General features: G+C 43.2%; 1 protein-coding gene across 1 annotated transcript in view; it reads right to left on the bottom strand.

Moving 5' to 3' along the window:
- Positions 1 to 1,848: 1,848 nt before the first annotated feature.
- atp9a (ATPase phospholipid transporting 9A) overlaps positions 1,849 to 22,451 on the bottom strand; it is a gene marked incomplete at both ends in the record, with an annotated part of 30,424 nt that continues 9,821 nt past the window's right edge. Inside the window, 17 exons of the mRNA XM_080015617.1 lie at positions 1,849 to 1,985; positions 3,970 to 4,173; positions 6,661 to 6,718; positions 6,834 to 6,942; positions 7,190 to 7,254; positions 7,857 to 8,012; positions 8,841 to 8,905; positions 9,152 to 9,296; positions 9,389 to 9,478; positions 10,874 to 10,972; positions 11,811 to 11,981; positions 13,900 to 13,983; positions 14,160 to 14,252; positions 14,837 to 14,998; positions 17,758 to 17,967; positions 20,968 to 21,080; positions 22,305 to 22,447. Coding sequence (XP_079871743.1) covers positions 1,849 to 1,985; positions 3,970 to 4,173; positions 6,661 to 6,718; positions 6,834 to 6,942; positions 7,190 to 7,254; positions 7,857 to 8,012; positions 8,841 to 8,905; positions 9,152 to 9,296; positions 9,389 to 9,478; positions 10,874 to 10,972; positions 11,811 to 11,981; positions 13,900 to 13,983; positions 14,160 to 14,252; positions 14,837 to 14,998; positions 17,758 to 17,967; positions 20,968 to 21,080; positions 22,305 to 22,447 — 2,104 coding nt within the window. The remainder of the gene's footprint in view (positions 1,986 to 3,969; positions 4,174 to 6,660; positions 6,719 to 6,833; positions 6,943 to 7,189; positions 7,255 to 7,856; positions 8,013 to 8,840; positions 8,906 to 9,151; positions 9,297 to 9,388; positions 9,479 to 10,873; positions 10,973 to 11,810; positions 11,982 to 13,899; positions 13,984 to 14,159; positions 14,253 to 14,836; positions 14,999 to 17,757; positions 17,968 to 20,967; positions 21,081 to 22,304; positions 22,448 to 22,451) is intronic.

Below are 22,451 nucleotides of genomic sequence, written 5' to 3' on the forward strand. Positions count from 1 at the left end.
AATAATTCATATATATGAAAAAATAAAAAATATATGTATCGAAAATATATATATATTTTTAACCTAATTACAATTTTTTTACGACACAATGAAGGAGAAATAACACCGGAAAAGAAAACATGAGATTTTATTTGTCATCACAATATTAACATCGACACAATCCTGACTTGGTTGTCTGGCTTACTTGAGTTAAATGAATATCATAAAATGAAAAAACGGGGTTAATAAATGAGAACGTGGTTATTTACATGCAAGGTCACAATAATCATCTCTTTGACAACAGACATGTTAATTAATGGCCACCCTTCATTTGCCATTTCAGCTTAACAAAAAAAAAAAAGTGTCATTCGTAGAAAAACAAAGCAATGTGCAAAAAACCTTCTGAATCCACATGGATTCAACCTTAAATGAAGCACGTAGGAGATGGTGAACAGCGGCAGCCATGTCTGTCTCGTGACTGGAACACCCTTAGTTCAAAAGCACACCGATTACCTGGTATTTACACCAATCGATGGGATGCGCAGGTGAAATGACGAGGACAGGGGCGGCACGAGAGGAGGAGGAGGGAGGAGAGAGAGAGAGAGAGAGTATTCTAAAGGTCTAGTATTGTCTGTGATATTCACATGATATTAAGTTGAGCGGCTTTGATCGGATCCCTTTTCGGAGGTTAGTAGTTAGCGGTGAGAATGGAGGGGGCGTGTGGGGTACAGGTTGGAGCGCGAGACGTCACGGTCAGTAGTTTGGGGTGAGTAGTAAAGTGAGTCATCATGCAAAACTAACGGCGTGGCCACGGTTCGGCTCCAGAGCGGCCACATGAGAGGTCGCTGCCCCGGCTGCAGCGGCCATTCCGACCACGCTCTTCTAACCCCAGCGGCTTGACCATTTCTGGGTGAGGAGGGGTGTTTACGAAAAAAAAAAAAAAAAAGGCGACCGCACCGCGTCCGTGGCGTCGGACTGCAGCGCTGGAGTGACGCACAAACACGTACACAAACACAAACACACACACACACACACACACACACACACACACACACACACACACACACAGACACACAGGGGCGCGTTTTCATGCAGGGCCTGGTCAGACGCTTCAGTCGCTTCAGTCCTGAGACGCTTCAGTCCTGTAATTATGAAGAAACCCTTTTGAGGGTTGCACTGTTTAAGGAGAGCGTGAATCAGGTCCTGAGAGGAGGCGAGCTCAATTTCAGAGAAAAAAAAAAAAAAGGCTTAACATTTTAAGATATTCCTTGAGAGAATTGGAAAAAAATAGAAATAAAAATAACAATTATAGCCCAAAACCTGATTATTACTGAGTGATGACTTAGCCTTGATTATATGGTAAAAACCCTCAAAGGAATCACACTTTTCCATTTATTTTGCACAGTACTTGTAATTTAAGTTCCATTGTTCAGTGTTTAATGGATCACTTGGTATAAATAATACTTAAGTGTTTGTATATTTGTGTTGTCCCCCTTTTCCTTTTAGAAAACTCACCAGAAGGATACAGAATGCAGGTGCGGTGCGATTTATCCAGCGGCAAAACTCCCTTTAGCGGTTTTTCAAAACGCAGAATACACATCAGCCTTTGCATCGAGTGCATGTAGCAGGAAACACTGATTTCACTCCTTCTCATCCATCCCTTTGAATATTCCCTTTCAGAGAAATCCCCCCCCCCCCCCCCACCCCCCGTAGAATTTGCGAGTAAATCCGTTCGGAATAAATAAAATAAATACGAGGCTCTGCTGGCCGACAGGGGAGCCCCGCTCTCTTCTCCCGCTGTAAACACGCCGGGGGGGTGGTGGGGGCGGGAAACGGCAGAAGAAGCGGGACTCTTCCTCCCGCTCGGCTCTAGGAGGTGAGCTTGGAGTAGCTGGGCGGGGAGAAGCGTCTCCGCAGGTACTTGAGGATGTAGAGCGGCAGACAGCTCACCAGGGTGATGACCGTCACCTTCCACACGAACGACACCGTGGTGATGAAGTACACGTCTGGCAAAGAGAGAGTCCAGGTGCGCGGTGAGATGGGGGGGGGGGGGGGGGGGGCAATGTTTTTTTTGGTGTCCATCTTACCCGGATACAGATGACAAGGTCAAGGACGGGCTACGTGCTAACGCAGATAGCTCAGTGCATGGCAGCGGGGGGAAGCGACTAGCCTAGCTCTCGTGATGTTGGGTCCAGCATCTCAGCATCTCAAAAGGGGATTATTTTTTTTTTTCTTCCCCTTAATTGATTAATCTCGTGTCTTTATCACACAGGGGTGAAACTGTTATTGAACTCCCGGTCTGAATATCGATAGGTTGGACTAATAGAGAATATCCCCCGAGAACTGGGGCGTCCCTCGAAGCTACCGTAGAGACGACGAGCTTTGTAAGTAAGTGAAAACAGAATTGCGTAAAAATCAAGTGTATTAAATTAATCGGGTCATTAAATACTGTCCCATTTCTGCCTGATTGTCAAAATGATGGTGTTCTGGTGGTCTAGTGGTTTACACTAGAGCTGCAAAGATTAGTCGACGAATCGATTACTTGCCAACTATTAAATTAATCACCAACTATTTTAATAATCGATTAATCGCTTGAAAATTTCCCAATTCTCTGATTCCAGCTTCTTAAATGTGAATATTTTCTGGTTTCCTTCGTCCTCTATGACCGTAAACTGAATATCTCTGGGTTGTTGACAAAACAAGACATTTGAGGACGTCACTTTTGGCTCTGGGAAACAGTGATCGACATTTTCTGACATTTTACGGACAAAGCAACGAATCGAGAAAACTGTCCACAGTAAAATCGATAATCAAAATAATCGTTGGTTGCAGCTCTAGTTTACACCATCGGCTTAATTAAGCTTGGCTGAAATTATACGATACTGAATGAAATTAATAAATGGGACTTCAAGAATGATTAATCTTTTGAATGGCCGACAACGACGTTCAGATCCTAATTCTCACCGTTCTAAAAAACAGAATGGTTGTGCACCGTGGAAATGGATATAAATAGCTCTGAGGGAAGTCGAAATAAATATAACTATCTTGCGTTATATTTATGTGTCGAGTGTGAACCACGGACTTTAAAATATACTTGTGTCCAAATAAGGTACATCTGACCACATTCCAGCCTGGATGGTCCAGCTGTCCGGATCGCAGGCTGAGAATGGAACTCCACACCCAACATAAAGGGCTAAAATAAAAGTTTGGAAAGCACCGTTTGAGAGCCGTATGTGTCAGAGCTCTCTAAAATTGGCTTTTTTTTTTTTTTTCCTCAAGCAATTCGATCCCCCAATTGCCTGAACGAAAATACCAGCGGTTTCCCATAAAATCTATTCTTCTTTTGTGTTTTTGTTTGCTGTGCTGTTGGGCTGGAACCAGATAGGACTCTTTGGCATTTCCTCTTTGATTTCGACCGTGTGCCAATTTCTGCTCCACACCAGAACAATTTGTCAACGCGCTCACCTCAGGCCTTCCTGATATCCCAGCACAACACGGATAACTGGACACTAGAGAAATATTACGAGGCTTCCGTTCGTTACCGAATGACGCATCGTTTCAAGGTTAGGACAATCCTAACTCCGAAGATCAGTCAAAAGGGCATTTTTAAGACATTTTAAACAAGCATTTCCATATTATGCCAAATAAGTCTGTTACCGACTCCAGGTGTTCCCAAACTAGGCGCAACTGCCCCCTAGGGGTCAGTGAAGGAATTGCAGGAGGAATTGTCTTTACCCCCTTTTTTTATATATATATTCTATACAATAATGGGAATTTTGTGTTTTTTTTTGTTATGAGATTTAAGTTCTTACCAGCAAGGTTTGAGTACTCCGTGGGCAGAAAAAGTAAAATGTATGAGTCTGTGTGTGTGTGTGTGTGTGTGTGTGTGTGTGTGTGTGTGTGTGTGTGTGTGTGTGTGTGTGTGTGTGTGTGTGTGTGTGTGTGTGTGTGTGTGTGTGTGTGTGTGTGTGTGTGTGTGTGTGCTCTCACCTATGTAATCGTGGAGGAAGACGAGCGAGGCGATGTAGCAGGCCAGGCTGAGGCACTCCCCGACGATCATGAGCCAGTGCCAGGTCTGGATGGTCAGAGCCACCATCAGCAGCTCGGTCAGAATGAGAGAGGTGAAGGAAATGGCGACGATGTGAACGAACTCCGACTCGAAGAGCAGCAGCGCCCCGTACATGATGATGGTCCCTGAAAAGCAGAGGGAGATGGGAGCGAGACATGGAGGAAGGTGAGAACTAATGCGCACTACAAATATCTATCTATATTACCGCATTTACTTCACTTTGATTCCATATTGTAAATATAATTTCTTTCCATATGTTCTTATTCAGATTCAGTTTATTCCAGCAGGTACATTTACAATTCTTCTTGGAGAGGTTTGGTGCGTTTCACTACGGACCATTAGCGTTAAAATAAAATGTAAAAAGCTTGACAGTCTGAAACAGTTGACAATAAAAATAATAAAAAGTGAGGTAAAAATACAGTTTTAAATAAAAATTGTCAAATATAAACAAATAGCCCCAAAAAATTAAAATATAAAACAAAAATAGTGAGATATATAAAAACATACAAAATGCGAAACATACAAAATACACACACACACACACACACACACACACACACACACACACACACACACATATATATATATAACTTTTTGCACTGTATTAGTGTATCAATTTTGAGCTTATCTTTATTTCGGTCACTGTGCTATGTAAAATTTTGCACCCGTCACTAAAATCTGGGAAATGAAAAAAGCGATGCGACACTGCCTGTCAACAGCTTGGGAATTACGTTGAAAAAGTAAGATTCACATCCTTCCTTCAAAGGAAGAGGAAGTTTTTCCACTTTAACACATTTCTCTGTCTCTTTTTTTTTTTTTCCTTCAATTTGTTATTGTGACCTTTAACCCGACCGAGCGCAGAGAATGAAGAGTGTGAACGCATCATGTGATGAAATGAACTTAAAACAAAAGACTTGGTAGGAAACTATGGTCACTTCAACTACTGTTTCTACTACCACTACTCACTACTAACTGGCTTAAAACAAATGGTGAAACCAACCCAACCCTTTTTGAACTGCTTAGAAACAACTATTAACTCATTTTTTAACCAAATGAGCTGGAATCCATACAAAAAAGGAAAGAGGTGTAGACGTCCTGGAGGTGTAGCTCCAATAACACCAAGTGTTGGAAAAACTCCCCGGGTTATTTAATGTCCCCCGACTACCACACACACAAAAATAAACTCTTCCACCAATTTAGGAGAAAAAAAAGTGTAGGTTGTTATAAAGCAAAGTGCAGTAGTTAAAAAATACATGGGCTTATCTTGTGGTCAGATTGGGCCACTGTGATAAATACGCAAGTTATCAATGTCTCCCAACCAATGGCGTGACATGCCTGCAGGTACGTTTTGCACTAAACATGTTAAGCTTGAAGCCCCTTGCTTTGGGGGGGGGGGGTGGAGCTTTCTCCATCAGAAGGCTGAGACCCTAAGGAACCATTTGCGATGCAGCCTGACACTGTGCACACCGTCGCAGACTTCCTGTCTCGTCACCCAGGTGGCGAGCTTCCAGGGGAGGGAGAAATGGGAAAAGGTTCCCCATACCTTTCCACCTGACCCATTCCCCAATAAGTATGTCAATCTTTTTATCAATCAATTTAAAGGTAATAAACATTATATTTTTAATTGTGCCTGGTAAAATTATTTGAACATTATACTCATGCCCAATGACGGCCATACCCAAGCTCAGCTATGTGTGATTAATTGTTGCACCAAGTTGTGGGTTGATATCGTTAATTACACAGCTTTGGTACACGTTCTAGCCATTTATGACCACCTGAGAATATGGGAAAAAGGTTCAAACACCCCCCCCCCCCAAAAGAGACCTTGAAGAACGACTTTGAAAACCCCTTTAGCAAACTTAATGCTGTGATGCAGTATCAATAACTTTTGAAAATTGGACATTTGCACGATTTTGACGATTGGATGTTGACTATTTTCTGAAAATGTCTCAGAAAAACCCAGTTGCCTTCAATGCACCTGGAGATCCCATTCATTTTCTGAATGGTCTAGGTGTCTAGATGCTGGGTCTCGAGGTTTATGAGGCTGTGATTATCCTAGACGCCACAATAGGCCCTTTTATACGGAAAGGTCAAGTTTAAAAAAATGCTGTCATCACAATGGAATGGTTACTATGAGGTCATATTTCATCACACATGAATGCAATTGGGCTCTTTGGATTCACAAGAGTCTCAGCTTTGTGGCCATACCCGCTTTCTACTAATTTTCCATTACTGTTTATGAACCACAGTGTGCATAAATAGGGAAATGAAAAAAAAAAAAAAGGCAAAAATAACATATTTTCACTGCATGCAGAAAACGTTGTGTTTAGGACGCTGAAGCCAACATACCCTATGTAGCTGACATGTGTCAGGCGTGGCTGTAAAGGTGAGACTCTTGTGGTTCTAATGAGCCCAATTTCATTTGGATATCTTGATGTGAGAGGTCAAGGGAATTCTAGTTTAGTCAAGTCGTCTGATACCGGAACCTTAAACCCAGCTTAAAAACCGAGCTTGGGCCCTGCGGCGGGTCCAGGGCCCAAGCTCGGTTTTTAAGCCGGGGTCTGCTGGGCGTTTTATTCTTGCTCTAATATACTGTATAAATGCCTCCTTACCTTGGTAGATACTTATGAGGACCCATATTAGAAATGTTTTAAAAGAAAGAGGCCGGCCCTGTGAGGAGAAACAGTCATACGTTACCAGAGGCCATTTTGTCCAAATAGAAAAATACTGTACAGTACAGTATTAATATTATTATACATTCACTATGTAATCGTCAGATGCATACCTTCAGGAGGTCTTTGTACAATTCCGGGTACAGCATGGCAACCTCAGACTTCACGTCTTTGTCCAACACCAAGGAGAACACGGGGAACATGGTGTAGATGGTGGAATAGCTGCAACCAAGAAGATAACGATCAGAAGGATTATCATAAGAAACAACCTCACCCTCCAGGAACTACACCGCAGACAAAACACCACAACGATAAGGATTTTAATGGATCTCATTGTGAGATAAAACTGCTAGAGTCCATGAGAACACAAGATAAAGTTTCATTATTTTTCACTCTCACAAACTTCCTCCACATAGCGACCGGGCCGCATGAGAGGGAATTGCATCCCCGTCCAGCTTGTTCCGCTCACCCGACGACGAGGAATCCTTGGTAGAGCGGGACGGACGCAAAGTAGAAAACAGAGGAGAAGACAGCCTGGGGGCAGAGGGAGAGAAGAATGGGATAGAGTTAGGCGGTGAATCATCGCTCATATCAATCCTATGAGGGCATTAGTGATGAGTCGACTACGGGGGGAAAAAATTAAAGTCACTGGAAATGAGAAAGCTGTGAAAATAAGAGAAACATTCAGTTAATTATCAAAACCATTCGGAGAAAATCTCAGGACGTCTCAAAAATTGCAGTGGGACCACTGCTGTGGAGGAGTCAACGACAGGCGGGGGGGGGGGGGCTCCCGAAAAAGCCGCCGCCGGTGTCTGGCTATGTGAGTCACAGGCTTTCCCTCCACGGCGGGGGCTGAGGGTAGACTGGGACCGCGACACGGGACTTGGACGAGGGCCCCGGGAGAAGGACAAGGGCACCGTACGCCCACTGCTCTGACTCATCAAGGACCTCACCCTGCGATGACCGCGGCCAAAATGCATCTCCCCAATTTTGGCCCCGGCCCTCCGACGGTCATTTCAGCACCTCGTCCACCATCCAGTCTCTTGAATGTCAGTACTTCCCCGTAGATAATACACGTTATCTTCAACGCTACTGCGACCCGGCTCTTGGTTTTGCGTTTCCAAGGCGCCGCCTACCTGCATGGTGCTGATGCAGAGGCTCCGGTGGATGACGAACTGGCTGAGGGCCGCGGACCTCTTGTAGCTGTTTCGCCCGTGGACCATGAGCAGACGACCCAAGTGCTTGAACTGAGTCACGGAGAAGTCGGCGGCCAGGGAGGCCTGCTTCCCTTCCTGCCGAGGGGGGGACAACACAGAGGTCGTCTTGGTCACTCATGCATTCGTTGGCGAGCGGAAGTTCCGCGGGCTACACTTTTTCTTTGTTTGTTGAAAGCCGCCGTTTAGGTCAAAGCCCAAACTTGGTGGTTACGGCCGAAGTTCAAGCGGTTTGAACGCCGACCTGTGGAAGCACTTTCCGTCTGAACGGTGCGCTTCTATAAAGAGCTCTAAAATTAACTTCATTTAAGAATTGCGTTCGATCCTGAATTAGACATAGGATCGAAAATAGCCGTAAAATATCCATGTTTAAGAAGCTCGAACAAGCACAGGCCTGCTCCAAGTTTATCCTAATAACATATACGGTGTGTTATTGGGATAAGCTGTATATGTCTTCAACAATCCACCGCCTTATGTTGCATTGAACTGTGCGTGTTTCTAGTCATGTGGAGGCAGCTAGAAAGCGATGGCAGCCCAAAAACACGACTCCCTAGTCCACCACCATAATAGAACCTCAGATAGCACACGGCTCGTGATATGTCGATTAAACGAATGAATAAATAACAAAATTCCAAAACATTCATCTGCATATGGATCACCGCGGCGGCAGTATCCGTTTGTTCAGCGTGTGAACACTGTGGCCATCTTGACTTGAACTCGAGTTCTGGGTGTGACCAGACGCTGACGGATGAGAGGCTCTGCCTCGCACTCTCAAGCACACGCATGCGTGCACACACACACACACACACACACACACACACACACACACACACCCCCATTTCCTCTGTGCATTTGACAGCTTCTCATCAAAAAGCAGAGAGGAATCATCTGTGAAGAGATTCTCACTTTGCCCTCCACTCCCACGCCACAGTCGGCTTCCTGGATCATGCTGACATCGTTTCCTCCGTCCCCTAAGAGAAAACAATAGTCGCAGAAGTGTCAAGAATCACATATCTGACTCACCGATGGAGTGTGTGTGTGCTTGTCAGGCACTCCCATAATTTGCTCTAAAAATTGTGAAACAGACTATCTATACTAAAATCAAATGCATATATCCAGTACGTACGCAAAGTGATGAAAAATGACTAACAAGCACATTTTTAAGCATTGTTTTTTTTTTTTGTGTTTTTTTTAAGGACTTCACGGGTCCCACTCACCCACGGCGCAGGTGAGCTTCCCGGTGCGTTCCTGCAGCAGCTGGACGATCTGAGCCTTCTGGGTGGGCGCGCAGCGGCAGCAGACCACCGCCGGACACTGGCACGCCAGCTCCATGAACTCATACTCATAGAACTTCAGGCACACCTGCAGGGGAAGAGGATGAAAGCCTGGTTGAGACTTCATCTCGGTGGATGAGTCATTTTTTCCTTTATCGCGGCTCCTCTTTTCACGCTTGCCTCGAGCGAATCCCCCGATATCACCAGCGCACAGTCGTGTTTTCTCCGGAAGGCGTTGAGCTCCAGGTGGGCCTCTCCGCGGGTCGTCACCTACAGCAATGCAACCACATTTTCACACACATATGAATGAGCACATGCACACGCGCACGCACACACACCATCAGAGTCATTCTGCAGATATCAAAACCACAATGTGAAAGCGCAGGGCCACTCATTTTGACTGTGGTCGACGCTGCCTCGGATTAGAATCATACACTGTGATTAGAATCAGTGGAAGTCAGTGTTTACCTTAACTGTCTGAACTACACAATGATCTGGAAACTCTCTTCTGCAAAACTGTGTATAGAATGCTGATATAACCATTTTGCTTTCCACACTGTACACACAGTATTTGTTTTATACACAATTTCCTATTTTTGTCTGAATTTGAGTTATTGATGGCATAGTTTATTATATATATATATATATATATATATATATATATATTTTTTAAATTGGGTTCATGTTCTTGTTTGTTATACATTTTTGATGTATTTTTGTTGTTTACCATTCATTTTTTGTTTATAATACATTGCATTTTTTTCTTTTTTTGTTATTTTTTGGGTTTACTGCAAATTGACAATTATTCTCTATTTTTTGTTTTATTACTCTATTACTTATTGCCTATTGTTTTGATGAGCTGAATAAATTAAGTATCTATCCATCCATCCATCTATCTATCTAAACAGTGACGTTCAACGCCAAAAAAAAAAGCTAAACAAAAACGAGTCTACGGAGAAATAAAGTGCAGGAAAAAAAACAGACGTGTGAGTTTGAAGCAAAGAATGTGAAAGCACCCTCTGCTATACCACAGAATTATTCTATCCAATGTGTTATGCTTTGGTATGAATATCCTTTCAGTGTACGTCAAATTGGACCACTCCGCTGGTGTCGACCAGGAAACTAATCCAGATGTACAGTACGTGTCCCCCCCCCCGCAATCCACAGGGACAGTGGTTTTCAACCAGTGCCAGCCATTGTTACGGAGCTTCCAGTCAAACGCTGTTGTACGCAAGTTGTAACCTTCCTCCGCGGCAGGCTCCCCCCTCTCTCTGGCTCGGCTCCAGAGGGGAAGGCCAGGCACTATCAAAGCGTGCGGAGAACCCAAAAGCTGCAAAACAAATTAGGAAGTGGGTCCGGTGTGCGCGGCTCCTCTGGGAGCTGCTCACTCCTCACTAGAGTGCTCACTCCTATCTGTTTGTTCTGTTTGACAGTGACTTGGACGCCGGTGCCAGAGGGACGGTGATTTATTAGGCTCTGGACGGCGGGGCGGCCGCTGACCAAATGGACCACGGCCCAAAAAATTAACAAAAAAATAAATACATGCATGTGAGTCAACCGCATAGGGGAACTGCCCGTGTCCTTTTGAACCGGAATGAATCACTAAATTCAGCTATTACCCACTCTTCATGCCTGTAGGAAGAGAGGAGCCGTTCCCACACTCACGGGTCTGAAGATGTGGATGTCCTGGTTGCGGGTCACCAGGTGGGCGTTCTTGGCCGTGCAGGTGGCCGTTTCCATTTTGTCCCCGGTGAGCATCCAAACCTGAAGAAACATTGAACAAATCCTTGCTGAGGGTCCATTCCATTCCTAATAATGTTATCAAACATAATAAAGTAAACACAAAAATATGAAGAAACAAACTGAAATGCCTACAAATGCACCGCAGAGATCTCAGAGTGGAGCATCAAACTTCAAGGAAAGAAATTGCAGAGGACTTTTGAATTATTTCGTTTGGTAGTTTACCACAAGTGTGAATATTAGAAAATGCTGAATCTTCTCGGGGAAGTGCTGCTTAAGGAAAAGAAAAACAAAAAAGCCAAACTCAAACTTTGTCCATGGTCTTTTGATTCCCAACATGAGAGTTGTGAGCACATTTCCAAAATCACTAATTCTCTTTTCAGGCATTTTTGCGACAGTATCTGGGGACGGACGCTGTAAAAACCACTGATACCACCACTAGTGATACTACATAGCAATACCAATACTTCTGATGATCTTATCACCTTGACTGATGAGTATTTTTAGGCTCTGGAGACGGAAAGCTGTGTAGCAGCAGTTTTGATCAAGAAGCCAAACACGCTTTCAGATTGAGGCTGTGTTGTGCTTGAATGTGTTTCATGAGGTGGTTGGTATTACTCTCTTTAGAGAACAGTTTTCTTGCCATCTGCATTGATAACGTGGTATTCATTTCGTCCCCCCCACATGAACATTTCAACTCATCCACCGTGCCTGGGAGGAGCTTGGGAGGATGCAAAACTAAAATGTCCTTATATAGAGGCCGGTTAGGTTCAGACCAGGAACCAGCACCGAATTAGCTTGCTACCCATCCCTATCCTGTGTGCACGTATTGTTTATTGTCCAAGCACATTGGTTTCCAGACCTTGATGCCGGCGTTGCGGAGGATCTCCAGCGTGGGCCGGACGTCGGCCTGCAACTGGTCCTCCACGCCGGTCAGACACAGCAGCTCCATCTCCATCTCCAGGCTCTCGATCACCGTGGCCACCTTCAGGGAGCGGTCGTGGACGCTGAGCTTCGCCTGGATGTAGCGCGCCTAGAAGTGGAGGGATTGGGAGGGGGGTTGAGAAGGGCTTCACTGCCGCAAAATAGGGATGGGCATGATTAGTCGACTAATGGATTAGTCGACTAGTCCATTAGTCGACTCGGGCAGTGCCGTTGACTATTGATTTTTTCTGTTGATTTTTTATTTTTATTTTACACTTTTCCGCCCGGACTCTGATAAGTGTAGCACGCGCTTCTCTGCCTGGAGTCTAATAAGTGTAGCACACACATCACCAGAAACTCTGCCTGGACTCTAATAGGTGTCGCACATGGGACGATTGTTTGTATGAGAGAATGATGGTGGCGGAGCGACGTGTGGTGTTATTTAACCCAAGCTGAGAACAAAGTAGAGTGCACGTTGTGCGGGATGAAGCTGTCTTACCACAGTTCTACTACTGATGCAGAATCATTTGCAACTTCAGCACCAAAGTATTAAACTGAAAGGCAAAGTAGACAAATAACAGAAGCGAGTGTAAACAAACACGGCGGAACATGGTGGAAATGACTCATTTGATGGATTTATTAACCTCTGCTACCACGCCGCGACAACGTAAGGTGAGGTGTTGCTAATCGATTATTATCGTAATACCCGCGGTTCACGTGTGCTTATTGAACCGTACTGTAGGGGGCTTACCGAATGGTTCATTAAAATTCCGTGTACCCTTGCATCCCTGGTAGTTACGTGTGGTTAATGGTCTATCTGTTGGGGGGGGGGGGGGGGGTGATGCCGTCATGGCTAGTCGACTCATCGACTGAAATTCTTGTTGGTCGCTGACCACTCCAAAATATGCTCATCCCTACCCCAAAACTGTTACAATATGATGAAAAGTAGAAAGAATATTGTGCAACGGGAAATAACCAAATTTGCCAATGGCAGTGCAAAGCAACAATTTTGATGCATGCAACAGAGACGCTTCATACAGCGTCACTGAATTTACGGTAATGCTCAAGCAGACCCAGAATCCATTTTGGACAATATGAATAAATGCCTTTTTCTCGGCCAGAGCACTGAAGCTGCAAGAGAATGTTCTGGATAACGAAAAGTGACCACGTCTTAGGGTAGCAGCCAAGATGTTCCCGATATAAACCAACTCAAGCAGCTAACGCCCATCTTGTGGCTTCCAGGTCCCGGGCGATTTTTGAAGTGAGATAAGGCGAAAACAATCCGAGTGTGACTCACACAGGAACACAAACTGTGTGTGTGACTCAGCCGGTGACTCACCGCTGCCCACCAGTTTGGCCCAGTTCAGCTCTCACAGCTCCAGACTCCAGTAAAGGGCCTGGGGAGGAGGGGCTGGAGGGTGGGCTGGAGATACTGCCCTTCCTGGCCCGGTAACAATAAGAGCCAATGTTTGGATGGTGGAGAGTGGGTGAGTGTGTGTGTGGGAGTGCAAGGCATACGAAGAGAGAGAGAGTGTGTGTGTGTGTGTGTGTGTGTGTGTGTGTGTGTGTGTGTGTGTGTGTGTGTGTGTGTGTGTGTGTGTGTGTGTGTGTGTGTGTGTGTGTGTGTGTGTGTGTGTGCGTGCGTGCGTGCGTGCGTGTGCGTGCGTGTGAGAAAAAGAGGGGCGGGGTTACTTGAAAATTAGCTTTGACATTTAAAGATAATGGCGGTGTCTTCATGAAGAACCGTTATATCCTTGAGCATTTAATGTTTTTGGCCAAGTGCAACCTACAGCCGCTGCAAAGGGGTCACGTGCTGGGATAGCTGGCAGAGTCCAGCTCTCGTCTCCTGATCTTTCCTCCTACTGTAACGACTTTAGCCGGACACGAGCAAAATGGAGTCGGTCGTCAAGGCTGCTTTAGGATTCCAGCCAGTGAGAGAGAGAGGAGAGAGAGAGAAGCCTGAGCCCCCGTGTCCGAAAGCCCGTCCCCCCCCCCCGCGGGCCGACCAGTCGACAGGGGGTGCTCACCTCAAAGTCCAGGTACTGCTCCTCTGTCAGAGACTTCTTGGAGACCACGAGAACCCTCAGACCTTCCCGAGCCATGTTTCCACACTGGAGCGGAGGGAACGTCAGAAAACATTAATGTTGATAGCAACCGAAGTGCTTGCAGGGTAGGATTTTGGGGATTTCAGCTTGTGAAAAGACAAGTACGGCACATGGTACAGTACAACTTGAACTCAACTTAAGCAAATAGTGTATGAGATGCTCCAAAAAGGTAGAAATCGTACCTCTTCTTCCAGCCAATCATTATACTGGACTATGCCTGCCATTACAGCGTCAGCGCCCTTCATGTAGAATGTTATCTCTCCTGTAGATTCATCCTAAAAATGAAAATAATTTGGCGTTGATTCGGGCGAAAACACATGAACAGGATGCGCAGACTGATCACATTGTCAATCAAATGCCACTCCAACTGTTTTCAGCGATCACGTGCGCACCCAAAGACGTACTGTACACGCTCTATGATTAACTGTTGCCTAGAAAAGGAGAATTGCATTTATATTCCCACGACACATGAAGACATTTTAAAATGTCATAATGAAGCCAAGTAAGTGAAAACTCCCGATTGAATCCAGACTGGACCGGAATTTTTTCTGGGAAAAATAAGAACAAATCAGTCATCCCATTTAGTCAGAGCTCATAACCAGTTCAAGCCCTCTATAAAATGCTGTGCTCCTGAATTTATTATGCCAGAGCTCATTAGTAAAATCCGTTTGACTGGTTTAAAAGATTTGTTTGTATCAAACCACAGGCAAAACTAAGTGTAGTCAATTATATTATCCAAGCAAAATAGAAACCAGATATGCTTGGATAACAGAACAGTATAATACATAACTTTGTGTAAATGGCTGTAATAAAACCTTTAATAACATAGAAGTCATAATCATATGACTGCAGGCCTCACTCGAACGATGATGCCCATCCTCTTGCTCTCGTAGGTGAAAGGGAAGATCTGCAGGATGGTGAAGTTCAGAATTTGGCCACTAGGGGTCCGCAGCTGCATGGAGGACTGGTCCCTTCCCACCAGAGTGAGACCCACACTCTCTGTCCACTGCACCAGCGACACCTATCAATCAAAGACACAACATATGGATTTTAGCAGGAGGCTGCGGGAAACAAAAAAACATAAAACCATTAAAACGTGCACAGAGACGATGAAAAGAGCCCCATAAATAAAAAAAGTCTTTTTTAAAAATCGTTAATGTATTGAATGAAGCAGCACTTTTGTTTCGGCCTTCACCCATTTTTATCGTAGTAAAGATTATTCTAGTGCTTTGGCGTCTGAGAAATTGTCACGCTAAGATGCGACACGCAGTACCAGTCCACCGGCAAAATATTGAAGGACACTTAAGTATGAGACGATTGTGAAGGAGCACGGCCGCCATTCAGCCCTGATCAATAGCAAGGGCATTTTCAGCACTCCAGACTATTGATTGGCAATGTCTGTTATTTTTGGTAAAACGTTGAATTCGGTCTGGTCATTCCTGAAGGACACAACAGACATCCATTAATTAATTGTCAGGAAGAGGGGGAGGTGGGGGGTCGGTTAGTTGAATAAAGTGGAGAAGACACAGCTCCAACAAGTTCCAGACCAGAAATTGGAGCCAGATCACACAGCCAGTCCATCATGGCTCCTCTGACGGGCTCGGACGTATTTTAACGTCTTTCGTAAAAGGTAAATTGTGGGAGAAGGAAAAATAAAAAAAAATAAAAAAGGAAACGGTGTTCCAACAGCAGCAACGAATAACTCTTTGTGGTTCTGAAATAAGCCGTTTTGGTAAAACTGACAAAGCTTTAACGTCAGCAGAGCCTCTGACCAGCAATGATGCCGGTCATGCCAGTTGGTACGTACGAAGATGGAAGACTTAGTCACAGTCTAGAAACATTCACTGCGGAGGAATGCCGTGAAGGCCTCATAATGCCAGCGTCTGAAATATAAAGCCTGATCATTACCGGGCGGCATACCTGTGACTCCAGTCAGAGCCGCCGTGTGGTTTACTGGCATGTTGGATTGAAATCATTACAAGAAAGCAGGTTCTCCAGATATGAGCAACGTTTTGATATCTCCAGATATGAGCAACTCGATCAATGTGATGACTTGCTTTTGTGTGTTCTCATAGGTAACCCAAAACAAATCTGAATAAACGTTAGTAGATCATTTCCCTTTCATGGCAAGCAGCAGCAGATTCACGCAGATTTAAAGAACAAGCAGCAATAGTGATCGTCCAGACCTTCACTTTATGGCCACGACACGGATAAGGCTTGAAACCATGCAAGCAACTGTCAGCATCCTTGTGACCACAAGGCATGAAGCTTAATTTGTGTCTAAAACAGGGACTTCCTGAAAAGCCACGGTGCAGAAAAGCAAACACACTCCCACACTTAGAACTGTGTCAAGATGATACAGAACAATGCACACTACAGCAAAATAAAAATGAAGAGCGGTGTCGGAGCTCCTCCAACAATTATTCATTCACCACAGACGACCTTATTAAAATGTGCTCTATCACTGAGGACATTCAGAGAGATAGAGAGAGAGAGAGAGAGAGAGAAAGCGAGGGTCCAATCAGCGAGGGAGCACATTAAGGAAATGTGTATTTACGCTGCTGGAAACAGAGCACGTTGGATTTTACAACCCTCTTGGTGGAGTTCGAAGGATTCCCACTGATCAAGGACAGAAATGAGGAGCTTGTCTGTTTAAGGTTCTCCATCAAGATAGAGAGAAGAGAAGACACTCACCTAGGCGCACATACTGACAAAAATCCCAGTTGTCTCTCAAAAACAGTCGTTTGGTCTCGGATGACATCAGAAAACGTATAGTTTAATTTAATTTAAAGCGTACATATATATATATATATATATATATATATATATATATACACAAAATAACGTCAATGACCAGTGTTGACCACCATGTGGTAGCATAGATTCAAGTATACAGACCCCTACTACAGCTTACCAAAGGGTTGAGAGGACTGAAATTTGGAAAGATCCCACAATCGGCTAACATTTTGTCTGTCAGTGATATAATAAAGTGAGCAATTGTTAAAGTGTACATTTTTCCACAATCACACAAGTAGCTAACACCTTAACACTGATAACAGCTCTGGTGTTTTCTATGCAGCGCCAGTGGACGTTTGCGCAGGGAACCAAACACACCACATTTTTTAGTTTGATAGGTAAGTTAAAGATAGGTAAGATGGGCAAGTACAACTTACTTTAGGTAAGTCAAAGATAGGTAAGACAAAGATAGATAAGTTAAAGATAGATAAGATAGACAAGTTAAAAATACTTTAGGTAAGTTAAAGATGGGCAAGATAGGTAATTTAGAGATAGGTAAGACAAGTGGGTTTAAGATAGGTAAGATAGGTAAGTTAAATATGGGTAAGTCAAAGATTGACAAGTAAAAGATAGATAAGATAGGAAAGTTAAACATACTTTAGGTAAGTTAAAGATGGGCAAGATAGGTAATTTAGAGATATGTAAGACAAGTAAGTTAAAGATAGGTAAATTAAAGATAGGTAAGTCAGTTAAATATAGGTTAGATAGATAAGTTAAAGATAGGTAAGATAGGCAAGTTAAACATACTTTAGGTAAGTTAAAAATGGGCAAGATAGGTAAGTTAGAGATAGGTAAGACAAGTGAGTTAAAGATAGGTAAGACAAAGATAGACAAGTCAAAGATAGGTAAGTTAAAGATAGGAAAGATAGGTAAGATAAATATAGGTTAGATAGGTAAGTTAAAGATAGGTAAGATAGGTAAGTTAAAGAAAGGTAAGATAAACAAGTTAAGGATGTGTAAGATAGGTAAGTTAAAGATAGGTACCTCGTCTGGGCTGGCGGCCTGGTACACTCTGCAGGTATCTTCGTAGTGCTGCTCGGCCTCGGCCTGGTCCGTCACACCGTTGGCCTCGTACACGGGTGTTACGTTGTGCACCAGCGCGATGGCCTTCACTGCCTCGTGCACTCTGCTGCTGATGGTCTTACGGACCTTAGTGGCTGCCGGACCTCTGGAGGCTGGATGGTCGTGGGTGGGCTGAGATGGACAACAACAGCCTTTGAGTTTGTTCCTGTAAGAAGCTTTTCTGCGGTCAAAGTTTTTCCTCAGATTGCAACCACTGTGCCATCTTAATAGAGCTGACAACTTGTCCCGTACACAAAGAAAAAATATAAAGTGCGCCCCCAAGTCTTTTACATTTATAACAGAGAATGTTTGACCTACTACATCTGGGAGATTAAACAGGAGATGAGTAGATCAGCAAATCTTCCTCTGACATGTGTAGGGGTGTTAGAATAAATCGATTCAGTTACGTATTGCGATTCTGCTCACAAACAATTCACAAATCGATTATTCCAGGAAGAATAAATTCGTAACTTCCCGTTTTTGGGTAAAGTCTTCCAAGTGCGCCGCTGACGTCATACAAGTGTGCCGCTGTATCTTTAAGACCTGCGACAACGAGCACAGACCATCCGGTGCATGCTGCACTTCAAAATATGATAAAACAAATATCCAGTTTGGCTGTTCCAAAGTCTAGACTTAAAACTAAAGGTGAATTTAGTTTTAAGTCTAGACTTTGGAAGTCTAGACTTTTCTGTCAGGGCCCCTCGACTTTGGAATGACCGGCCTGAGGAGATCCAGCTGGCAGAGTCAGTGTCAGTGAGTCAGTGACATCTTTTAAATCACTTCTCAAAACCCACTTTGATAGATCTGCATTTATGTGATGTGGCCCCCTTTCTTTATTGATTTTATTTTTTACTTACTTATGTATTTTTTCCTTTTTATTTCTATTTCTTATTATCATATTGTATCTATTTATTTATTTTACTTTATCCGCTTTTACAATTTAATGAATGAATTTAATTTGTATTTATTAATGTTCCTTTGCCTTTTCAATTCATAATCTGAACACTTATTTCATCTGTCAAAGAACTTTGTAAACGGTGTTTTTAAAGGTGCTATATAAATAAAGCTATTATTATTACTATTATTATTATTATTATTATTATTATTTGACAACTGCAATATGCAAACATTGCAACGGCAAGACTAAATATTGTGGCAACACCACAAATATATCAATCTCAATCGCCGCCACCATCTCAATCGTCGCCACTAAGTGCAGTGATGATGGTAAGTCTCTACTGAAAACAACCAGCCAGCCAATAACCGAAGCAGCTTTGCAAAAATTACCAAGTAGACCGGAGAGAGCAAAACGAATGACAAGTGCAATTGCACATTTAATATGAAAAGATATTCGCCCCTATAGTGTGAATACGCCGGCTTCCATAAAATGCTAACAGCACTTGAGCCCAGATATGTCATCCCTTCACAGATTTATTTCGTGAATACCAGAGATATTCAACAAAGTGAAATCTGAGGTGATGCAGTCGCTTTGCAAACTGAATGGATTGCTCTGACATGCGACGCATGGGCGTCAAGAGCAACACAATCCTATGTGACCGTGACATACCACCACATAACAGATGATTGGATTGCGGCTACTCATGTTTTGGAAACCATAGTAGCACACGGGTCTCACACGGGGACTACCATGGCAGCAATGACTCAAAATATAGTAGAGCAATGGGGACTTGAGGGAAAAAAAACAAATCTCGCTGGAACTCCCGCAACACAAATTGATAGCGGGTTTTCCGCGCACGACACGGCTGAGCACTTCCAAGAGCAGCAGCCAGCCTTCACCGCTGCACCACTTTCCCCCGGAGGTGAGGAAGAACGAAAGAGGATGTAATGACGTTCAGAGAGTCAGACATGTCCAATGCTGAGGATGTCATGTCATGATGAGAGTCACCCCACGCCCTCCATCATTGCCCCTACACATGCCCGGCGTTTGCAAGACACGCAAGAGACTCGGGAAGATACTGCATTCGTGAGGGAAATGAAAGACACTCATAATTCCGAAAATAGTTTAAAGTTGTTATTTTTACAAGCAGATGTAGCACCTGTACCATATAGGCCTGTTATTTGGTTGAGAATTTTTAGTTAAACACAGTGTTGATTGTATTTGCAAATAGTCGGCTTGAACCATTCAAAGCATTTGGTTGTATAAAAAATGATGTTCATTCTATCATATTTTCCCCATGGTAGCCGCTTGTATTGAACACTGATTGTGACTGATTTTCTGACTCAGGATTTTTGTTAAGAATTATCGTCTCCTGGTGCAAGAGCAACCTTATTTTTATATCCTTTACAAAGCAGTCTAAATAAACTCAACTCAACTTGATAGCACCTTTGCTTTCATACAAACATGCAGCCCAAAAGTGCTTCCCACATAAATTACAAAATATAATGTGAAAAGTCAATACAATAAACTAAAATAAACAAAACTCAAAAGTATTTAACTTGAAATTAAAGTAACTTCAAATGCACTGTGATAGAGAAAATGTCAAAGGCAATGTCAAATGGCAAAAAACACAGCTTTGGCAAGCAATTTAAAATTGATTGAGTGATTTAAAAAGTAGTCTAAAGAAAATGGGAACATGTATTGTAATATTGTATTACAATACTTGCAGAATAGCAATACGTTTCGAATCGGCACCCAAGTATCACAATACATATCGAATCGGCAGGTCTCTGGCAATTTACACCCCATGACATTTGGCAACCTCTGGTCATATCATTAGCGTGGTGGTGGCACGTGTAAACAAAACCAGATGTGTAGAGAAAATATGAACAATTAGCTTTCGCTTTATGGCCGACCTATTTTTGGAGGCAGAGTGTTCCCGGGGTTAATGGTGCCATCATTAAATAAGTCCGGCCAGCGCGTCGCTGTAGGACTAATCCTGTTTCCTGCCTCACTAACCTCTGGTGTCAAGGGGACAAAGAGTTCCACCAAAGGTCAGGAAGCATTCGGCCAAACAATAATGACAAAACTGATATGTTTCTGAAAACAATGGCGCTACTGTTCTCTCTGTCCATTCCAAAACGTCAGGAATCAAAACACGTTCTTTTTTTTTTTGGTCATTTCTGTTCTTTTCTCTGACCCCTGGACGCTTTTGGTGTAGAAGCTGGCTTCACCTGAGTGTAGGTGCTGAATACGTGGCTCTGCACTTCATCCATTGAGTCCATCCCGTACGCCACAGTTCCCAGGTGGAGCCGCCGGAACACCATCTCATTTTGTGTAAGAGTGCCTGTTAAATACAGATGACAAATTATAAGAGTACAATTAAGGAACAATGAAAAAATTGAAAGAGATGAATTATACCTTTTATACCAGCTGGTGATACACCAGCTGGTGATACTATTCAATTTTGTTTTTATATATATATTTATAAAATATGAATATAATAAAATATGAATAGTTATGATATTATATATTACTTATGTAAAAATAAAAAATATATATAATTATAAAAAAACTGTAATTCTGCATTGATAAATATTGGAACTTTATCTATATATTGAAATTAGCAAACAAAATTCTGATATACTGCTTTCTCAACCTCATTCAAAGACGTTTACAAAATCTGTTTGAGTGTCACTTAGTCACCAGTAGGTGATTGGCCCCCTTAAAAAAAAACAAAAAAGCGGAATTAAACCTAGAAAGCCTTTCCCTGCTCCACTCAGGCCCTCTGTAACCTCACACTCTATAAAAGCATTTTCCGTCAGTATATCAAAATTACCCGAGAGGCCCCGCACATATATTAGGCTGACGTCTGAACTATAGACCCACTGGCTTCATCGCGCTCTGGATGGGAAAGTGGCCGATGGTTTTATTGGGCAGAACAGCAGTAAATCTGAATCTGAATCTCACAGGAAGTGCCACGGGTCAAGGTGCGCCTACTGTGAACGAGCAGGGGCATAATGCAGGGAAGTTGTTGTTTTTTTTTACAGATTTTGTTATTATCGGCATTTCTTTTGGAGTACCACAGGAAAATAATAGTGACTACTGTTACGATTACAATTCTTAACCTGCCTCAATCCTAAATACATGGACTTGGGGCAAAACATTCAGCTTAAATAAATCTGAATACATTTTTACCCTCACTTAATCAAATTCCTTTCAGGCTAACATCTTTCCCAATGGCATGGAAGGACATGGAAGGACATTTGATGATATTTAAAAGGGGCATTGTATAGGCGACCACGGATTTAAAAATGGTTTTAAAAATACATAACGAGAGAGAGGGGTGTCATGTGGCCGACGTATATATACAGTTGCTGGAAAAATAATATAAGCTCCCATTACTCGACATAAGCAATCAAACACGATAACATCTAAACATGATGAACTCAATCTATGTTCCAATGAATAAGATAGAAACAAAGATTGTACGAGGAATAATAATACGGGGTGAGAATGTGTGATTCCAGAGGTCATTTCTGATTAGTGGCATGGCTCCTTCCTGTCTCACCTGTTTTGTCCGTCAGCAGGTAGGAGATGCGACCGAGCTCCTCAGGTATGGTGCTGGACCGCACCACTGTCCCTGGGATTTTAGAGTCTTTCTTGATCATCCAGCTGAAAACCATCTTCCCCATGTCCAGATTGACACGCAAGCTGG

The sequence above is a fragment of the Zeus faber genome (genome assembly GCF_960531495.2).
Source record: "Zeus faber genome assembly, chromosome: 15".
In the NCBI taxonomy this organism is placed as follows: domain Eukaryota; kingdom Metazoa; phylum Chordata; class Actinopteri; order Zeiformes; family Zeidae; genus Zeus; species Zeus faber.